At 36.7% G+C, this 20,660-nt stretch overlaps 1 protein-coding gene across 3 annotated transcripts in view; it reads right to left on the reverse strand.

The window, feature by feature from the left end:
• The window catches only part of HERC2 (HECT and RLD domain containing E3 ubiquitin protein ligase 2), a 117,577-nt gene that overhangs the window by 34,274 nt on the left and 62,643 nt on the right, over positions 1-20,660 (reverse strand). For all 3 annotated transcript variants that reach the window (XM_009645649.2, XM_035901074.1, XM_035901076.1), the window contains exons 44-66: positions 19,562-19,704; positions 19,076-19,343; positions 18,770-18,912; positions 17,305-17,403; positions 17,041-17,209; positions 16,801-16,926; positions 15,903-16,011; positions 15,617-15,756; positions 14,063-14,253; positions 12,148-12,253; positions 11,916-12,007; positions 11,192-11,367; positions 10,583-10,694; positions 8,638-8,719; positions 8,395-8,538; positions 7,716-7,806; positions 6,028-6,205; positions 5,484-5,565; positions 5,230-5,401; positions 3,122-3,266; positions 2,193-2,418; positions 1,138-1,309; positions 379-565 (exon numbers count right to left, since the gene is read on the reverse strand). In XM_009645649.2, the coding sequence (XP_009643944.1) occupies positions 379-565; positions 1,138-1,309; positions 2,193-2,418; positions 3,122-3,266; positions 5,230-5,401; positions 5,484-5,565; positions 6,028-6,205; positions 7,716-7,806; positions 8,395-8,538; positions 8,638-8,719; positions 10,583-10,694; positions 11,192-11,367; positions 11,916-12,007; positions 12,148-12,253; positions 14,063-14,253; positions 15,617-15,756; positions 15,903-16,011; positions 16,801-16,926; positions 17,041-17,209; positions 17,305-17,403; positions 18,770-18,912; positions 19,076-19,343; positions 19,562-19,704 (3,353 nt within the window). The remainder of the gene's footprint in view (positions 1-378; positions 566-1,137; positions 1,310-2,192; positions 2,419-3,121; positions 3,267-5,229; positions 5,402-5,483; positions 5,566-6,027; positions 6,206-7,715; positions 7,807-8,394; positions 8,539-8,637; positions 8,720-10,582; positions 10,695-11,191; positions 11,368-11,915; positions 12,008-12,147; positions 12,254-14,062; positions 14,254-15,616; positions 15,757-15,902; positions 16,012-16,800; positions 16,927-17,040; positions 17,210-17,304; positions 17,404-18,769; positions 18,913-19,075; positions 19,344-19,561; positions 19,705-20,660) is intronic.

Genomic DNA, 20,660 nt, shown 5'->3' on the forward strand with positions numbered 1-20,660 from the left:
CCTCCTATCTACATTAGTTGATATAAATTTACAATTACATATCATTAAGTAATTGTCAAATATTCCCTTAGTCTTGACTTTTTTTTTAAGATGACTCCTGTGAAATGAATTTAATATCTGGTCAAACGGTTAATATTTCCATGCTAACTCTAAAATACTATTAGAAATCATCACAACTGTGTTTAAATGACACGGTGCATCCTTGAAGTTCAAAACTGATTTCACATTATTTTTCCAAATCTGACATATGCAGAGTACCCAATCCTGAAATCAGACCATGAAAGAACTGTTTAATCTCTGCTATTATTAAACTCAATGGGACAGTATTGTTCAGCTTTACTGTTAAACACTGTTGGAAAAATTCGTTCCATACTTTACCTCCCCTCTCCTGTCCTGCCATGGGTTTGGGCTCAGCCTCTCTTCTATATCTCCTACAAGCATGCATTCATCTCCATTTGCAGGGCTTCCTGTAGAAGTAGCATCTGATGGGGGGGCTGGTGATGAAGAGGGACATTCTACTGGCGCAATCATACTTGCAGGCATCAATGCTCCAACAACTGCATCCCTGAAATCATTTCAGATAGATTAACAAAACCTAATTATACTCCCTTGTTGAAATTAGAAAAAAATTTATTAGCTTTTCGTAATAAAATAAGGAAAGGTTTCCAAGCTCTGGAATTCAGAGAGTGGTTTATCTCTGTTCTTCTTTGGGCCTAATGCTTAAATACTGTGTTTTAAGGCAACTATTTCACGTGAGTTTCTCTCCATAAATTTTAGCACGAATACTCTTTTCTCCACCAACAAGGACAGCACTGTAAAGTTTTATTGTTCTTTCCACCCTGCACTCCACTGGTTCCTCCACATCATCTATCATGGTTTACTTACACTTCTTTTACATTATTTACTTGAGCTACAGAAACAATTTTTGCCCCAGGCACTGGGAGCTTCTGTAAAGAAAACGTAACATGTTAGCATAAAGCTAACATCAACATCAAAAGAAAATGTATATGAAGCTGAGGCCTACATCCTGAAGAGTCCAAACTTGTCCAAAATTTACATCTGACTCAAGAGACCCTAATAGATGGTAACCTATGCAATCTTTTGCTCTGCAAGAGACAAGAACATTTGCATGCCTACCTGGCATACATGATTTGTAATGCCATCAGTATATGAGACAACGCCTGCTGTTTGGCAACATTCCCATCAAGTGATAGGAGAATCTTAGCGAGGGAAGGGCGATTCGGCTTGGAACTGTTTGCCCCACTAATTTTGTTACTGGCAGCAGAAGAATCTGCATCTGAAGGAACACCTGGAGAAAGGGGGAGGGAAAAAAGAGAAGGACAGCATTTTTTAATGGTGGAACTGATTTATCTAATTTCTTCTTAAGTCAGAAGGATGACTGTAAAACTAACTCTGCAGTAGATTCTTAAATTGCAGTGCCTACAATTACAACATTAAAATCAACACTGAAGCTTTGCAGCAAAGGCTTTCATAGTGTTCCATGTTACTTATGAAGATTAAGGTAATACAGATACAAATATTTTGGTGATGAACATCTAAAACAAGTTTTACTTACACAGAAATTTCTCAAATAGCAAGAGCATTTATTAGGTCCTCTTAAAAATACTAATAAAATATTCTATATATGTAGTTCTTGCACTTTTTTAAATACACTGCCTTGTTTATGAAAGAACTTAATGAGCAAAATGTTTAGTGCTTTTCCATTCAACACAAAACATTGCTGTCTTGCCTCCGTAATTCTTAAGTCACCTACCTTAGAAACAAAAGGTAACAGTACCATCAGGAATTATAGCAAGAGGTAACATGTAAGAAGACCGCTATTACAGTAGTATCCATCTACCATTACCTCCATAAAGCTCTATCCCATAATAAAGACAAAGTCTTTGGGGCATTTGATAAAGCACGTTGCATTTTAATCTCCTGAAGAACAACAAATTTCAAACTAGTTACTTCTGAACAAGTCCTTTGCAACTCCCACTTCCAGGAAGAGGTTTCGTTGGGGTTTTTTTTAGAGGTGGGTATGGGGTTTTTTTGTTGTTTTGTGGTTTGTTTTTTTTAAAAGACAGTTTTCTTCTTGCACTCCTCTAGCTCTTTGATCACCCATTAAACTACACATGCACTTAACTCTCCGATGGCATTAAAAAACCCAATGTAAGGCAATAAATACCAACCAAGATAAGAAGCACCTAAAGGGTCCCTCGCTGTCTGGAAAAGTACTGGTTCATGAACAGACGGTGTAGCTACATCCACTGTTGTCCATGCTACACTGTGGGAAGACCCACAAGCAACCCGGGTGATTTTCTGGCCTTCCAAGCCCTGGACGAGAGTGGGCTTTCTATTGACTGTAGTAGTTCCATTGCCTTGTTGCCCATGGTCATTGTCACCCCAAGCATAAACCTGCCAGTAAATATTTCCACATATTAGTTTTCTTCACTGGTTGCCTCATTTAATTGTTTTCTTAAAATTTCCTACAGAGGAATATTAATGATTTGTTCTACTAATCTAAGACACTTCCGAAAGCCTATTACCATGACTTCACCCCATTAAATAATGCAGGCATTATCATACATTAAAAGAAAAAAGAAGAAAGAAAATCAAAGCAGCACTTTATCAGATGATTCATAAATTACTGCCGACTCATAAATCATCAGTTGATTCATAAATTATTCAATGTTCATGGTGAACAGTAAGTTAGAAGAATTAGTTGCATAGTAATTACATTGGGGACCTGAATCAATACTATGATAATGATAATGATGGATCACAGCAGAAAAATCTGTCTGGAATACTATGACTGCTTCCCCATGTCAAGAGTGAGAAGCAGGAAACTGATCATGCAGATAATACATAAACCAGAAAAACATTACAAAAGCTACTATGGCTACAACATTTGAAGTCCAATAATGAAATGAAATCTAATATATTTAAATTACAATCATGCTTATCTTTATTCAAGACTTTAAAAAGCAAGTAAATATCATTAGAATTTTTTATTCCATTTAATCAGCATCGATGCTATTACACTCTTCATCCTCAGCAGTTCAATTTATTCCTTTCTGGATCAAGGAAAAAGGGGAAAGGAGGATGATGCACAACGTACCTGCCCAGTGTCAGTAACGGCTAGACAATGGAGTGCACCTACAGCCACGTGCACGATCTTTTTACCCCTCAGTCCTTCCACAACTTGAGGCTTTCGTACATGCACATCTGTGCCATGGCCTAGCCTGAAGTAGTCGCCCTTACCCCTGCAACAGATAGTAAATGTAAAATTCAAGACAGTTATATTGTTTACACAGTCCTCTGTCGACGCAGCTTCCTGAACTGCTGGCACTTCATTTATCACCAGGATTAAAAACAAGCACCTACTAGCAAATTCTTCAAATCTGAATTACAAAGGCCTAAAAATTAGGATAACTGCAGTTCTGTGACTCCATAACTTTGCACCTCAGTATAGAAAAGGCCTCATTTATGACTATTTTTTGTACATAGTGCAACTGTTATTATCTTGACTTTCCTCTGTTGCAGAAACATTGCAGTTACAAATGCCTACAAAATTAATGTGTTTCAATAGACTTGGACAGATTTATACTACTGAGGATAAACCTAACAATAACAGACCCTTTGACAAGTATACTCACATGAAAAAAATGTATGGGCGCTAATGTGTTTTCAGAACTGAGATTTTTCACACTGTTGCAAGCCTCAATATAGGTTCTCAAGCCTCCATAATATACATTTTTCTAAAACTTTTATACACAAACTGCACTAAAAATATACCGTATGCAAAAGTAATGTAAACACCTTAAAATGCCTCTAAGAATGCCAGTGAAGAAGAAACAAACTCTGAAATTTCTTCTACCACATTTTTAGTAACCATTCACTGAGTTCTGCTGCTCACCACCATCAACACCAATTTTTCTCAAGAAAGGTTATGTTATGCTGGAGGTGAATGTGATATATAGTACTACTGCCTACCTGAAGTTATAACACAGAAGTTGTGATTTTTCCCTCAAATCAGTACAAATTCAAGAATACCAGTTTAGTAGCAACTCGGCCATCCTAAAGTGCAGACATGCACAGCTGAAACAGACCCAAAAATCTCCCGTAGTACTGTAAAGTCATGAAATAGCTGTACATTTTATGACTAGACATAACAGTCTTAAGACAAACTGGGGGAAGGAAGGAAGGAACAACAAATTTGCAGAGTTCATGAAGACCATTTAATTCCCTTTCCTCATACTCCTTCCGTCACTACAAAATAATTTAAAAGAGGGGGGGAAAGCGAGAGAGACAAAATACAGTTTCCAGTGGCCACTCTAAGAAACAACACCTCTGCTAAAAGCTTTTCTCCCTTTTAAAAATAGAAGTAACTTATAAGAATGGAAGTTTTGTGGATTTCTCTTCATATAATTCACAAATTGCTGACAAATAATAAAACAAAAATGACCATTTTAAGTCTTCTTAGCTTTGATATACATCAAACAGGTCATAGTCTTATTACATAAGGCTGGGGTACGATCTTGATCTGATTAGAGCTCTGAAGTTGATCTGTCGTACATTAAGCTCTCAAATTTTACAGAAAGGTTTATAAACTCAAAAAGCCAGGTTTGTGTTCAAAACAAAAGCAGCAGCAAGCAGACTAATAGAAGAAAAATAAAAAGAGTTTCTGAATAACCCCCAGTGATCATCTCATACCAGTTCTTGCTTCGAGGCATCATTACTGACAACTCAGTGGCCTTCTGAGCAGCAACGAGCTCTGCAGAAACCCTGTGTTTCCAAAGAAGTTTTTCCCATTTCCTCTGAACTACAGCTTACTTCCTTATTCTACCACCTCCTTACTCTCTCAGTCTCTGCTTTAGCTATAGGCTACATACTCCAAACTACGATTCTCAGGTACTCTCTTTCCCACTCCACTCCAAAATCTTGAATAAACATTCCTTTACACACTCCACTGCTCCCAAGAGAGGAAATGATCCACTAGTTCAGTAAGTCCCAGGCATCCTAACAGAGTACAATACACAACTGAGCATGCTACAAGACACAGTGTTAGAGTAATTGAACAGATCACAGCTTGTCTCAAAGAGCTGCCCATTTAAAAGACAAAGCACACAGGTAAGGCACAAATGTAGTTAAGACAGTCAAACAGCAATAAATACAACACATACTTAGCAATTGCTTTGTCAATATTTTCTGGCAAATGCAACATACCATGTCCATACCACTCCTGACTTGGTCAGTGCCAATGAGAACTGTGCACCACACTCAATCTGACAAACGCCTTGGCCATTCAGTCTTTCAATGTTCTGAGGAATGTTGCATCCTTCACTTCCTCCTCGGCCCAGTTTTCCAAAATCACCGTCACCCCAAGAAAACACCAAACCTAACAAACACCAAACTGCAGGTCAAACAATGATCACAGTAGTCCCACGCGCTAGAAAGCTTCTGGAACAAGATATCCCTACCTTCATCTGTCAAAGCAAGAGTCTGAGCATCTCTGCTTCCACAAGCAACCTGAATGACTCTGTGGCCAAGGAGCACTTTAACCTACAAAAAAGAAAAAGTAGGCAAGACTTTTCAAAGAAATTCTGGTTTAAAACCTTACAGACATTTTCAAGCTCTTATGACTGATCTTGTTCATCACACCCACCCCGAGTACACCATTCAGTAAAGGACTCTCAAGCCTTGCTCACTCAGGATCCACCATCATTCAATGACAGTTGTAGCTTCCAGCTATGTAGCAAAGTAGATGCAGGCCATGAATATTCAAAATGGCATTAGCCATTCCACATCACTTCCCAAGAAAAAGACAAGAGACTGGATCTTTTTGGCCTTTCTGAAATAGCTTGCCTGTTATTAGAGGTACATGTATCAAAACCTAATTTAGATCACTCCAAAATGATGTCTTCATACTGCCTTCATGGGTTTTGGCTTTACTTTAGTTTTATTTTATGATTTATTAAACAAACACATTCACATTTCATCAGAGACAAGAAACATTTATTTTACCATCTTAGGCTTCAGCTGTGTAGTATTATCTCCATGTCCTAGCCTTCCATATTCTCCAAGACCCCATGTATACAGTTCACCACTAGAGGTAATGGCAGCACTGTGGGAACTGCCACAAGCAATATCACGGATGCGTTTGGTTTTCAATGCTTCTATTAATCTGGGTTTATCACAGTTCCTAGAGAAAATGAGTAAAGATTAATTGCATTAATTATGAAAGAGTTGCACAATATACTCCAATCTTCATAATCCAAAAAATTTTGTGTAATAACTAGCAGTAACCTAAAGATAAAATAAGATGCAACATTATGATTCCAAGACATCGTGCTCTTCAGTAGCACCATAAATCTAAGTTCACACAATTTTAATGTACTTCAAAGTTTATTTAAAGAAATATTTTATGTACTTAGGTGACAAACCCAAAATACCAAAGTGATGGATCAATTTCAAAGTGTACGATATAAAGTGAAAACTTGTATCCTGTGATTGCTGAAAGTTGAGTGATTTGTTAGAAGTAATTATGTCTCCACCCTGTGGACACAGAGCCAGATAGTAAGATTAAGAGTTGACACTCCCATCCCAACTTTGCTCTCATGAGAAAGAAATTAGAACTGAAGTTTACTGTTAGGCTTCTGTGAGAGTACTGGAAACTTTTACTATTCATACAGTTACAATATTCTCTAAATTCCAGGAAGACTTTGAACTCAAGGTTTTCTAATATTGACTGTGTATCAGAGCCGCTATTAAAGTTTCATAAAATTATGCATGGCCTCTGGAAAATTTGCTCCCATGAAATGCCCAAGAGTTCCAAGTCTCACTTCTGATAAAATTACAGAAAACACAAGGCAGTTGAACAATAAACAACAATACTGCTCTAATCTGGATTTCCCTTTTCATTGATCTGACACACATACCCCTATGAACATTTATTTGTTGTCACATATTAACTGTCTGAGTTGAGCACTGTAATTTTGTATGTATTCTAAGCAGGTCTTCAAAATATATCAGAATGACAAACAAAGATTCCCCCATGGGCTATGTTTATAGTTTTTTGTTTTCTTTCACAACATTGTTCTGTGGTGCATACAAAGAAAAATCCTGAGACAACTCAAATTTTCCTCAAAGCTGTCCTGTGGAGGATTAAACTATGTATTACTGGAAAGGGTAAGAAATTTATTCTGGCTAACAAGTTTGTGAACGGAAGTCTAAAGAAAAGGGCTACAAAATACTCTGTCAGGCTTACATTATGAACTGTTACAGCTCGGGAATGTAAGACTGCTATGGTTTTACACCTCAGGGCACCTCTGTAAACCTTACCTTATAAAAGTAACCAAAAATTCTATGTCCAAAAGTATGACATTTCACCAGTGACATTCAAAAACACTATTAAAGACTTTATCCATTAAGTATGTTCTATGTTCTAGTAGGTTCTATGATTCTATGATTGTATGTTTCCAGTTATTATATTAATTGAATGCCTCCTTTTTAAATGGCTGTAGACTGCTACAGATGCTGCACCATAAATTGGTATACACTCCTGGTAAAAAAAAAAAATAAAAAAAAAAATATTTTCACAGCACAGTATTGTATTAGAAATCCTGTCATTGTCAATAGCAGCAGTCAGCTGTGTTATAATGCACAGCACAGATGTTCTCTTACTGAAATACAGACAAATTTGGTATCCTTACATTCGACTGAAGTGACCAAGTTTTCCATCATCTCCTTCACCCCATGAAAACACCTTTCCATCAACAGTTAATGCCATAGCATGCCGGCCACCTAAAAGTGTAAACATAAATTTTAATTTTCAAGCTTCCAAGCAGACAGCAGTTCTAGCAAAAATCTCAGAAATTTGACACTACTGCACTTCTACAATGTAATTGTGCGAGCCTTTCAACCCAATACACATTACTTATTTTCTTCAGAGCTTTTGTGTGATTTAATTTAAAACACAAAACTTTTGTGAAAGTAGGTTTCCTGGCATGTTAAAAAAAAAAAAAAAAGAATAATTCAATTTGCTATTTTCAATGCTGCAAGAAAAAACAAAACCAAACCCACTGCTTAGCAATATTCAAAAATGAAAATACTTTCTTTGGATTAGACTGAAAATCTTCAGAAGTTACCACATTTAACTTCAAGCAAGTAAGAAACTGTGTATGGTCTAAATTCATATTTTAATAACAGAACCATTAGACTTAATCTGACATTTTATGCAACAGACAGAATTTAATAACCTGTGTTTATTTTTTTAAAAAATTAAAAATATCAGATATGCTGGGGCATCACAGCACCCAAGAAAATTGCAAAGCAACTATTTTCAGGCTTAACATGTTTGTTTGTGTATGTAAGAATAGCAATAGTCAGTACCTGAGTGAACAGCCACCTTCTTTACAACATAGTTACTGAGAGCTGTAATCTGACGGGGAATAGGCACAGTTCCACTAGATATACCTAAACCCAGCCTTCCGTTTGTGGCTTCTCCACAGGCATATACTTTACCCTCTACAGTCACTAGAATGAAGAAAAAAAGTTTGAAACACCATTAATGTTTTACAACTGCAAATCTGTTTCTGCTCTCAAATAATTACATTTATTTTAAACTTGTATTACCTGCAAAAAGGCTTTTTGATCCTCCAGCTACTTGTACAACATTCAAGGCAGACAGGGTTTCAGAAAAGGAAGGGACCTTTATCTAGAGCAGACAGGAAATAACGATCATGACAATACACTTTAAAAAGTTTTATACTTTAAAAAGAAGAGCTATTCTGAAGTGATAAACCAGTTTAAAAAAAGTACCTCATATTAATATATGAAATCGCCTGTATTATTCAGACACTTCACACATACCATTAACATACACCAGGGAAAAGACAGAAACCAAGAAAAAGCATTTCATATGAAAAACATGATAAACACAAAACCTGAGAAAAAAAATGAAATGTGATATAAACAAGGATTTTCCTTTTAGTGAAGTTTTCTTGAGAACTCAGTTTTGAAGAAAGGCACAACAGCAAAGTAAACCTAGGTGAAAGTGTTAACCAACATATTTCAAATTGGCATACAGGAACACAAAACCGTAACTGATTTTTTCAGTAGCAAAATGCCTTAGCAATGCGGATTGGAGATAAGCCCAAGGAGCAAAAAAAAAGAAAGGGAAGAAAAACCCTAACAAACAAGCAAAAAAAAAAAAAAAAAAAAACCAACCCCAAACAAACAAAAAAAACCACCAACCCACCAAACACCAAAACCAACCAACCAAAAGAGACCAGCAAACCTATTTTTCTCCATTACTACAAAGAAGTCTTTGATCAAGCTGTGTGTACATATATATACATAAAAATAGATATCAACAATCTCTTTTCAAGTGTTTTAAATCAACATACATTCCTACCTAACATAACCCCTTATATAATAAAAGTATTTAGTTATTTTTATGCAGATAAAGAGATAAAGTTTCTAGCAGACTTCATTACAGCATATGGGAAAAAATTTTGAAGGACATTTGAAAAGCCTTAAATTAGTTTTTAAATTACTATCCCAATTCATCAATTTATGCATTTAATAATATTAATACCTTTTAAGTCCTCAAAGATCAAGTGTGTAAGTTCATGTTAGCATGTTTTTTCCACTCAAAAAAGTTTAATCTTTACAGAATTAGTTCATCTTTCTAGATGTATCTGATTTTTTTTAATCCCCTTGCTTCTTCCATTTAACTGTGCTATAGTTCTCCCCTTTTCTGGGGGGGGGGTGGTGAAGCACATCAGTCAAACAGAGCCATAATTCTGCCTTCAGTGTGTTTGGAGCTAGAACAAACTGAAATCTGCAATTCTGCACTGAAGTCTTGATGGCTTTATGCACCAATAAAATACAGAATAAATAACACAGTAAGGGTTAACTTTTTGTTTCTTGAAAGGCACTCTATGCATACAATAGTATATGTTTTATTTACAACATAAGTTAAAGAAATGCTCTCTTAATATACTTTTCAGATTAATATCTTAAATAGATTAAACATTAGTCATGTATCTCCCATCTTGCATTATATTAAAAATTATGTAAAAATGGCTGCACACAGGATTGGAATTCCTTTCAAATTACACTGAATTGTAATCAAGTTACACCAATTAAAATATTAAACTTTTTTCTTTTCTGATTACAGCACCAACTCCAGGTGCAAGTAATACATGGAAATCATGGGTGCGTATCTTCATTTCATGCACACAAACGCAAAAGGAACAGAATATGTATAGTGCGCTACACAACAATTAGTAAACAATTAGTTCACTATCACCTCAAACAAATGATTAAGTGGCTGCTAAAAATCAAACTGGATTTCAGAGTAACAACCAAAATGCAAATTTTCTCCAGTTTTCCACCCAGCAGACATCTACATATCTTAACAGTAAAAAACCATTAAAACCTCATCTTCGTAGCTTATGGTAACAAACTCTGAAATTCTGATTAAATTTGAATTACTTTTGAGTTGTGAGAGACTTGCACATTTTATTTTTAGCTGTATCTGTTTTGTACTGAAGTATGAAAACAACAAACATACCTTGGAACCTTTTAGCCCTCCCAATTGGTCTTTGTCATTCAGTCCCCACACAAATACTTTGGTTCTTATTGTAGCTGCCGATTCAAGCCCAGCTGCCTTCTTTCTAACAAGACTGAACATATTGAGGAAATAAAACAAAGTCAGTTTAGCAACCCACGTGCTATAGCATAGGCAGCTTTTTCCTGTATTTACTCATTTTACAGTTTGGAACAGTTTCAGTACTCAAACTGTACCACCACAGTTAAGTGGTGGCTGCAACAAATAAAAAAAAAAAAAAAATAAAGCCAGATTGTTTTACTGAGCACTGGTAAATATGCACGTGCCACATACTAAATACAAACATATCAAGTTTATAGCTAGGTTTTCAATGCCAAGTGTACTGCAAAACAGAAGAGTTGTACAAAATGCTACCACCTTACCGGTGTGATAATCTTAAAGAAGTTATTTATTAACAAATTACCTACTTACAATTCTGACAAGCTAAGATACTTATTTCTCTTTACTACCATTCAACCTAATTCATTTGCTCTTCTTACAATAATCTCCTGATTGGAATATATAGACACTAAGGTTCTTTATCATTTTCCGCCCGCCCCTGCAGTTACCTACCTCCCAGTGTTAGCTTTATCGTCATCCTCTTCCTCATTATCAGAAGCAAGGAAAGGGACTGCAGCCAAGTCTTCATCCTCTGCACGTATACGCCCCAGTATGCTGAGACCATGTATTTTGCAATCAATCCCAGAGCTTCTGCACTGCTTGATTGCAATCTCAATATACCTGTGGTACTAAGAAGAAAAAACTGAATTGCCATCTTTATAACTTTATAAAGCATAGGAAAGATTTAGAACTTTTGCTTGCTTTTGTCACCTTAATAAAATGAATCTGTAATGTTAAATACCTGGCTTTTCATCCCTACATAATTCATACTTTAAGATGAACATATGGCCTCATGAATTTAAGAATTATTTCACTTCCAATCTTCTAAAAATTCATTATGCGTTCCTCCTTGCTACTACTGAAAAAGATCAGAACTACTATCCAAAATCAGCTTTATCACCCACCAAAATTATCCCCAAATTTAAGTTTGTCTTCTTGGTTCATAGGTATATTGGTTTACATCAAAAAACCTGAAATATCTTTAACTACTAAGGCTGTGATTATGGTAAAACTTATTGGGACAATTAACTTTACTAAACTGCTAGAAATAGTGCTAATTTAGAGGAAAAGTAAAATACCATGCTTTACTAATCACAACAGTGCTTTTCATCCATCTCTTGCAGAAAAAAATATTTCTGGTGCCTGCAAGAGTAATTCTCACACAGACTTTACTTACTTCTGTACAATCACTGAGAAGAGGCACTGTGGTGTCTGTAGGATTTATATTGATTGTCTTTAGCTCTATAAGGTTATTTAAGGAATTCCCCCCTAGAAAACAAAACATGGAAAGAAAATAATTTTAAGATATGGTGTTTGTTTCATAAACAGGCACTGAAACCAGATAAATACTGTTGAACGTACAAAAAAAAATATTTTTTTTTCAAACTTCTCAGAGAAAATACACATACCTGAAACTACAACTAAGGAGGGCATGTAACTGCTGTCTGCAGGGTCCACTATCATCTTTAGTCTGTGAACAAGAACATCTGGAAAAATCTCCAAGCGAATCCAGTGCTATGGGAAACACATAGAATTTCATTTTCAGATAGTATTGTTCAGGTCACCATATGGTTAACAAGGGCACATGTGTGCTGTTTTTGAAGAAAGCATGAAAAACATTTGTGAATGCTACACAAAAGCTGCAATGCATAGGAACTGGCCAAAGGAAAATGACCTTGTGACCTTCTCGCACATCCAACCTCCAAATATAAGAGAAAGTTACAGCAATTTGTTTCACCCAAGAGCAACACCACTGAGAAGACTGAGAAAGCACAATACCATTGGAGGTCAAGAAATGGGACATAATGTAAATTCTTGGTTACAGTCTGTAGGCAACCCAAAGGACAAGCACTTGGGGATATTCTCAGCATGGCCATCAACTGAGCATCAAAACACACTGGACAGAAGCCTAGCCACAAATCCCAGTGTCTAGGCTGACCACAGCAGTGCTGCTGGCCAATAAAACTGGTAAACCATAAACTAAGGAATAATGCCTGTATGTTTTCATAAGTGATCTGGATGCAGGAGTCAAATGTACAGTAAGCAAATTTGCCAATGACACTAAATTAGGAGGAGCTGTGAACTCCCTTGAGGGTAGAGAGGCCTCACAAAGAGACCTGGATAGACTAGAGAGCTGGGCAATCACCAGCGATATGAAATTTAGGAGCAAGTACTTGATTCTCCACATGGGACAGGGTAATCCTGCTTATACATACAAACTGGAGGATGAGAGGTTTGGAGAGCAGCCCTGAAGAAAGTCATCTGGATGTTTGGGTTGATGGCAAGCTGAATACGAGTCAACAGCGTGCCCTGGCAGCCAAAAGGGCCAACCATCTCCTGGGGTGCATCAAGCACAGCACAGCCAGCTGGTCAAGGGAGGTGATTGTCCCACCCTACACTACACTGGTGCAGCCCCACCTGAAGTACTGTCTGCAGTTTTGGGTGCCTCAATGTAAGAAGGACATCAAACTACTAGACTGTATCCAGAGGAGGGTGACCAAGATGGTGAAAGGCCTCAAGGGCAAGACTTATGAGGTCACTTGGTTTTTTCAGCTTGGAGAAGAGAAGGCTGAGGGGTGCCCTCATCACAGTCTACAACTTCCTCAAGAGGGGCAGCGGAGGGGGTGGTGCTGATCTCCTCTCTCTTGTGACTGGCAATAGGACACGAGGAAATGGAATGAAACTGCATCAGGGGAAGTTCAGGTTGGACATTAGGAAAAGGTTCTTCACTGAGAGGGTGGCCAGTTACTGGAACAGTCTCCCCAGGGAAGCAGTCAGGGCACCGAGCCTGTCAGAGTTCAAGAAGCATCTGGATGACGCTCTTAGTCATATGGTTTAGTTTTAGGTAGTCCTGCGAGGAGCAGGGAGTTGGACTTGGTGATCCTTATGTCCTTATCAGTCCTTTCCAACTCGGGATATTCTGTGATTCTATGCAAGTGAAGGAGAGCTTGGAGACAGAGCATAGGTGCTTTTCGTATTGCAACAAACTCACTTAAGTAAAATATAAACAACATGATTGTTAAGAACAATTGTCATCAGTTATACCCAAAAGGCAATTGCTGCCATATAACCAACTACAGAATGGAATAATTACTCTGTATTTCAAAAATCACACAAGTTCCTTAATTCACATGAAATAATTAGAAAATGAAGCACAGCTTAAAAAAAAAAAAAAGGCACATTTACTATGAAGAAACATACTTTTGTACTTCAGATGTCTGTTTTTACTACTTTTCTATCTTACACAAAGGTAACAAACAAACGTATTTCAGTAAGGTAAATACTTATCCTCTTTAAGAAGAAAGTATGCCAGAATAAAGCTACCTTTCCTTGTGAGCCAGAAGACTGCCAGCACTGCTCACTACCATCAATAAGACGTGAAGCCTGATTCACAGAGGATGAGACATTCAAATTCTTAACTATTCTTGACCAATCATCCAGTAACATTCCCCGCTGGCTACTATGCCGTCTCTTCAGCTGCTTTCCAGAACGCCCACAAAACACTGGAGACTGACCTGCATGGTTAAGTGAAACATTAAGCATGTGCCTCTCAAAGAAAATTGCTTTTATTAAACCCACAAGCAATGTGAAAGGAAACATAACAAATCAGAGACTTCAGGTATGTAGTATAAAAGTGACAGAAGCATGTCACATAGGTATGGTAATACTACTCACACTTAAAGCACGTAGCTCAAGGTTGGTTTGTTTTTTTTTTAAAGGATTTTCAAGCACTTTATCTGACTACAAGTTTCAATACCCGTCATTTGGGATAGTCACACTTTCTATTCTTACACTTACGATTGATTTGCACAAAAAAACAAGCATAATTTAGTAAAAAATAAACATTGAAAAAAATAAGGAAAATTACTCTCTTCAGAAATGTAAGACACTTAAATTCCAAATCTTGTTCAAGAATGAGGTGGTTCAGTGAGTTGTTGATTTTTTCCCTCCAAAAACCCACTTCTACTTCCCCCTTCACTGATCTTCGTAGCTCCTAGGAAGCCTAACTAAAAGAATATTTTAACTCCTGTACCCTATCCAGGGGAACAGGAAGGATTACAAATTCACACCATACTAGCTGTACATTCATATTAACTGATTTCTTAATGGAAAGTCTTTCTTGCCCTTTATAGAAACCATTATACACACAATGCATGTTCATGATTTCTAGCAGGGAATCAGCTTTATTCATTTTCCAAACCAATCAGACTGGCTACATGTAAATATGAAGAGGTTTAATCCAGAAGCCAGTATCACCTTGCAAATACTAGGGATCAGACTAGGCGGAGAGAAAAGAAATAAAAGCTAGTGTCAGGTAAGTTTTGCATAATAATGCAAAACCCAAAGCTTTTGGAGTTAAAATGGCTGCACCTGTTCTTGCCCTAGAAACTTCTCTGGAGTCTCCACATCATGGAGGAAATGAGGCAACAGCCATCATGCACTGATAGGCAAAACTGCTGAAGAGCAACTGAGGTGTAAGAAGGTACTTAGGTATTTCAAGCTGCACTCACTGTTATGAGGACTCCATTCACCTACATTTAGGCTGACAGCAAAAGGCAAGAGGATTCAAGAATTACATGTTTTACTCTTGGTGTAGCTGAAAACTCAGTTCTGACATAGTTACTGTCAAGTAGCCATATTTTTTAAACTTTTTTATCACTACAAAGAAAGTCTAAGGGTTGATGTTTTGCTGTAGGCCACCACGTGCAACTGTAGCAGAACTATGATCTGCTAAAAGTATTTTGTTGTCTAGAGTGTCAGTCTGAACACTAATTTTTCATTATGTTAAGAGCTGAAGTTTAAAACTGTTTTGTTTTGGTTTTTTTAATTCAATGCATTTTAAATTAATCTAAAAAACACCTAGATTCTGAAACTTACCTGGTTCATTTATTCTGCCAAAAGTATGTCGGGTGTTATGCTTCCTTGTTTTAAAACAGGTTTCACAAAAGTCAAAATCATCACAGTTTCTGCATTTGAATCTAGGCCCATTAATAGGAAACATCTGACAGCCATCACACCTGGTTTCACAAAAGAACAAGTAAATATATATTTAGCCATTTTCATGGTACAAGTTAATTGCAACACCAGTCAAGATAATGGAATCAAGACAATAAGGCTAAAGGATAGCCCATACACATTTAGAAAAATATAGGTCATCACTTACGTGACTCCAGGATGAATGCTGGGGACCAATTCCATTTCTGACAGTAAGCCAGTCCAATGAGACTGCTGAGGGAAGTCTACAATGACATCTTTTCCATTGGCACTAAAAGCTGTGACAAAAACATGCAGAAAACACAATGTGTTGCAAATTTCTACAAAATGAAGCAGAAGGTGTCCAGTGCAACATCAGAGCAGAAACATGTAATAAAAGTAGCTTTCAAAAGTAATCTTTTATTTTATGTATTTTTTTATTAATTTTTATTAACTTTTATTAACTATGTATTAACCTCATCAGATAGCCTGGAAAGGGGCAGAGGGAAAGGGAGTTCTAAAGATTTCTTAAAGATATATATTATTCTACTTAAATTCCTTGACTTTGAATTTTTCTTTTTTGTTTTTAAAAAGGTTCCCAAAGGGAGAGAGTACTTCTAAGCACGAATATAGTATGATCAAAATCTGTACCTCTTCAAAGAATCTATGCCCAACAGATTACTTGTGTAACATCCCTCACAGCTTGACACTAACTAGTGCACCCCACTTTCTCCTCACTTTCATATGAAGTCTTTGAGTTAAATTCTTAAAGGAAAACCATGTGTGGGTCATCCAAAGTATAACTGAGAACTACTAGGAAGCTACACAGATTCTTGAAGATCTTTGCTGTATGTAAATGAAGTGGCTCAAAAAGCAGACAAACACACTAACAGAATTGGCTACCACAGAGTACGTGTTCATAAATTCTTCACAGACATCAAATGCATTCTATACTCTCTCATCATGATACGGTATTCCATAAAACAGTGGGATTGCTAAGTGTGTCTAGAAGATTCTCTCCTTAAACACTGCAGAAAGTCTGCAGTTTTATTACCCCCCCCCCATACCCCATTTTGAATATACATTACCTTTGACAACTCCCACACTTCGGTGAGTAACTGATCCCCATTTGTATTTGGGTGTGGTAACAGAGCTTTTCACGCGCACTTTGTCACCTATCTTGATGTGGGAGGCAGAACTCTGTGGTGGGAATCCTAGCAGTTGCAAGAATAAATGCATGGTTAATGGGTTTCCCCCACCTGAAAAAATAAGTCTCCCTCAGTGTATCATTCAGTTTTTCATTAAAAAGCAGTTAGCAGTGAACTTACCTAGAAGCTCAACATGGATATATCTGACCCAGTAAGTACCACCCTTTTGTTGCCAATCACACTGTACGTTCAGGTCATGCAATCCGTCTCGATCCAATTTAATAACTTTGCCTACATCTCCTTCACAAACCTCCTCATAGGTTCTGCAGCACCTAACCATCATCCCCACCTAGGGAAAAAGTACAATAGAATGCCACAACTATGTAAAGGCTTTTGTAACAGAAGGAACGGAGTTTCAACATAGCTTTTCATCATCATGCTTACCTGAATATTCTCCCTCACATACACAGCATAGTCATCATTACTTAAGAAATCAGCTCGTTTCTTATAGGTCTGGCTCTCTGTTACAACAGCACCATTTGACTGGAAAAAAAAAACAAAATAAACAGTTACAAAATTTGGTTTCAATTCAGATAAATAAAATTGTTAGCAGAAACTGAAGAAAACCCAACAAAAACACACATATAAAATATCCAAGTTGCATGCCAAAATGGGTAAAATCTTCAACAGGTCAACTCACTACAGGGCTAATGTTATGATCCACTTTACTTTAAACTAAAGTTTAGTTTTTAAAATGACTTGCCAAGGAATGTAGCTGCAAATTTTCAAAATGTGTGAAACAAGCTGCAGGTTGCTATTATGAAATCTGCTTGCCAAAGAAAATTAGAACAAAGAGGGTTTCTGAGTAATCTACTTAGCCTTGCAAATGCACATTCACATTCCACTTCTTAGGCTACTTGTTTGGAGAGGAAAAAACCAAACAACTACATAACAGTGGTGAATGTTAAGGTCCTACCTAAAGTATACTACTAATTTTTTTTTGTTATATAAGACAATTTTAAGAGAAATATTGCATTCCAGCTGTAACAAGAATTTTCAGAAAATTTTGTTCTGCTTTGAGCATTAAATGTTTTTTTCATTTGAGGCGATATATAGCACAGTTTCTCACTGCAATACTGACAAAGATACCAGAACTCAAGGTCAAGTTAATTTCCTTCAAAATATAACACATTTCTTTCAATTACAAAATCCCACATCTGCCAGAAAAATCAACGTAAGTCTTTAAAAAATAAAAAGAAATACAGAACTCATTTCACTTCATTGGCAAATCCTTACTGAAACAGTTCCTCAAAGTCAACAGAAGCCTAATATAAATCCACATTAAAGCCACCACACTCAATAGCCATTGTAAAGGTCATTTTATCACCAATAAGTAGTTTTTATAAGGAAAAAAGTAAGTTATTTCACTGACATCTTTTTGCCATTTATTCACTAATCCTCAGTCATTCCTTATAGCTAACATATATTTGTTTTTCAGACCAAAGGAAGGGAGGTGGGGGGAAAAAATTACAAAAAGACAAAAAAAAAGACAAAAAAAAAAAAAAAAAAAAAAAAAAAAAAAGAGTCCTTTACAAATATTACACTATAGCATTGACTATTTTAGATGAAACTGAGACCAACTATCAGGTATACTTATAGCTACCACCAGTGAAACATCTACCTGCATTCCATTCTTCCCCTATGCTACTCATACATAAATAATTACGGATTGTTCTTGAGTTCTTTTATGACATGCCTTAGAAACATATGGCAAACGTGGTCCTTGCTACAGTCTTGAAAGCTTGGGACAGGAGAATGTCTTTGTGCTCTAACCAAGCTCATGAAAGGAAAGAATTACAAACTTTGAAGGCAGATAGTATGACTTAGGTTTTAGTAAGTTGATACTTACCACAGGGCAAGCAGCTTCAGCTTCTTCCACCTCCTCTGCTATTTCCTCATCTGAATATTCATCAGAGATAGTATCAGCATCGGAGAGATCCGTAATTTGAACATCAGGGTGATCCAACAACCAGCCAACCAAGGCTTCCACTCCTAATACAGAAAACAAATTCAGTCTGTCTCTAAGGGATTCTCTGACATTCTTAAAATAGTATCCAAAAAGAGAAATACCAATTGGTCCCTTGTAAATAGCATACTAATTTCCTCACAACTATACTTCTTTTTCTAACATCATTAATTTAACTAAATCAAATACCTGGTAATCCAGAAGCACTTCCAGAGGTTCCAGACAAAGATTTTAGCGCAAATTCTATGTTTTTCCTAGGAAATCCCATTTCCATAAGTTGAACTACAATGGGGAGGGGTGGAATTGGAGATTGCTTGCGTTTCTTCACCTTTGTGGGTCGGATATGTTGCACTGTGACAGGTGTTGTAGCTTCACTAGAACTGCAATCTTCAAACACTGGAGTTGAAGGATGTGTAGACTCTACAGCCAGGTACTGGCACACTGCCAAAGCAGCAGCCTAAATGAAAACAAATGAATCAGTCCAAGTAAAACAAGGGAATGAAGTATGGTTTTGTGTATGTGCGTGTGTGCCTGAAATTAAAGGTTATTTGCCAAAAAGGGTTCACTGCCACTTTTTTTTTTTTTTAAACCTATAGCTTAACAAGTTTCAATTGCAATGTGAATTAAAAAGTCTTATTTTTTAGGTTACTTATTAGCAGAAAACACAGACTCTACCTCAAGCTCTTGTTTGTCAAATATTGCTTTCACAGGTGATGGTTGCGTAGCAGCTGTCAAAAGTTGCTGTAAAAGAATCATGGGAGGCTGAGGTCCTTCAGGAGACATATCTCCTATGTCGGGAGAGGCAACTGCTCCATCCTCTTGAAACAAAAACATTATTTTAACCAAAACCATGTAATACAAGTCAATTGGGAGACATTCTTGGGCCTATTGGTTGACCAAACATATTGTTATTTCTCCCATATTTCTTCTCCACAGGAATCACATAGTTAATATGAAATCACGTGTGCCACAATCTCCATACAAAAAAGCAAATGAGAAACTTGTAGATAAACAATAGCTTTACTAAAATACACCTAGAACATGTCTAGCAGAAACAGCTCAATGGACAGTGAATTTGCACAAGTATCTTCTGAGTTCACCTTTTTACAGTAAGGTTATTACACAGAGGTCCTTCCAGGATAAACCACTTTATATAGACAACCAACAATCTCACTGATCCCCAAAACCATGGTGCATACTTTCTGTATGGAGCCATTTTCCCCTCTAATATACCTCTTGGGAAGAGCTCCCTATAGGTATTCATTGCCCCTTCTAAATAGTACACCTTTTTTGAATCAACTGGCTCACAATTCTGCAACATTCATGTTTCCTACATCTTTACTGTGGCTATCTCAGGATAGTGTTCTCACTCCTCATTTAAGTTCAACAAAAGGAAGTTCTTGTATTTGGAACGATAACAAAACCATTAATAGTCCACATGTACTTATGCTGTTCTGGTTAAAAACAAAACAAACAAACAAAAAAGCTGGGCTTTTTTTTTTTTCCCCCTTAAAAACTGATGGTAGAAGTAAAACCATGTTCCATTCCAGGCAAAAAACTGATAATTCTGTTGACTTAAAATTTGGCAACTGACAGAAACCCCCCCAAAATATACAAATAAACTGAACATATTAATATATTTAAAGTCATTACATGCTTCACAAATGCCCAAAGAATTAACATAAACTCTAAGGGCATAAATAGCTATCCTGAAAGCTGACAGAGCCATTTTCTTTATTTTTATATGTGGAATGGAGACATATAGAGAATGAAT

The sequence above is a fragment of the Egretta garzetta genome, unplaced genomic scaffold (assembly GCF_000687185.1).
Source record: "Egretta garzetta isolate BGI_Z169 unplaced genomic scaffold, ASM68718v1 scaffold788, whole genome shotgun sequence".
In the NCBI taxonomy this organism is placed as follows: Eukaryota; Metazoa; Chordata; class Aves; order Pelecaniformes; family Ardeidae; genus Egretta; species Egretta garzetta.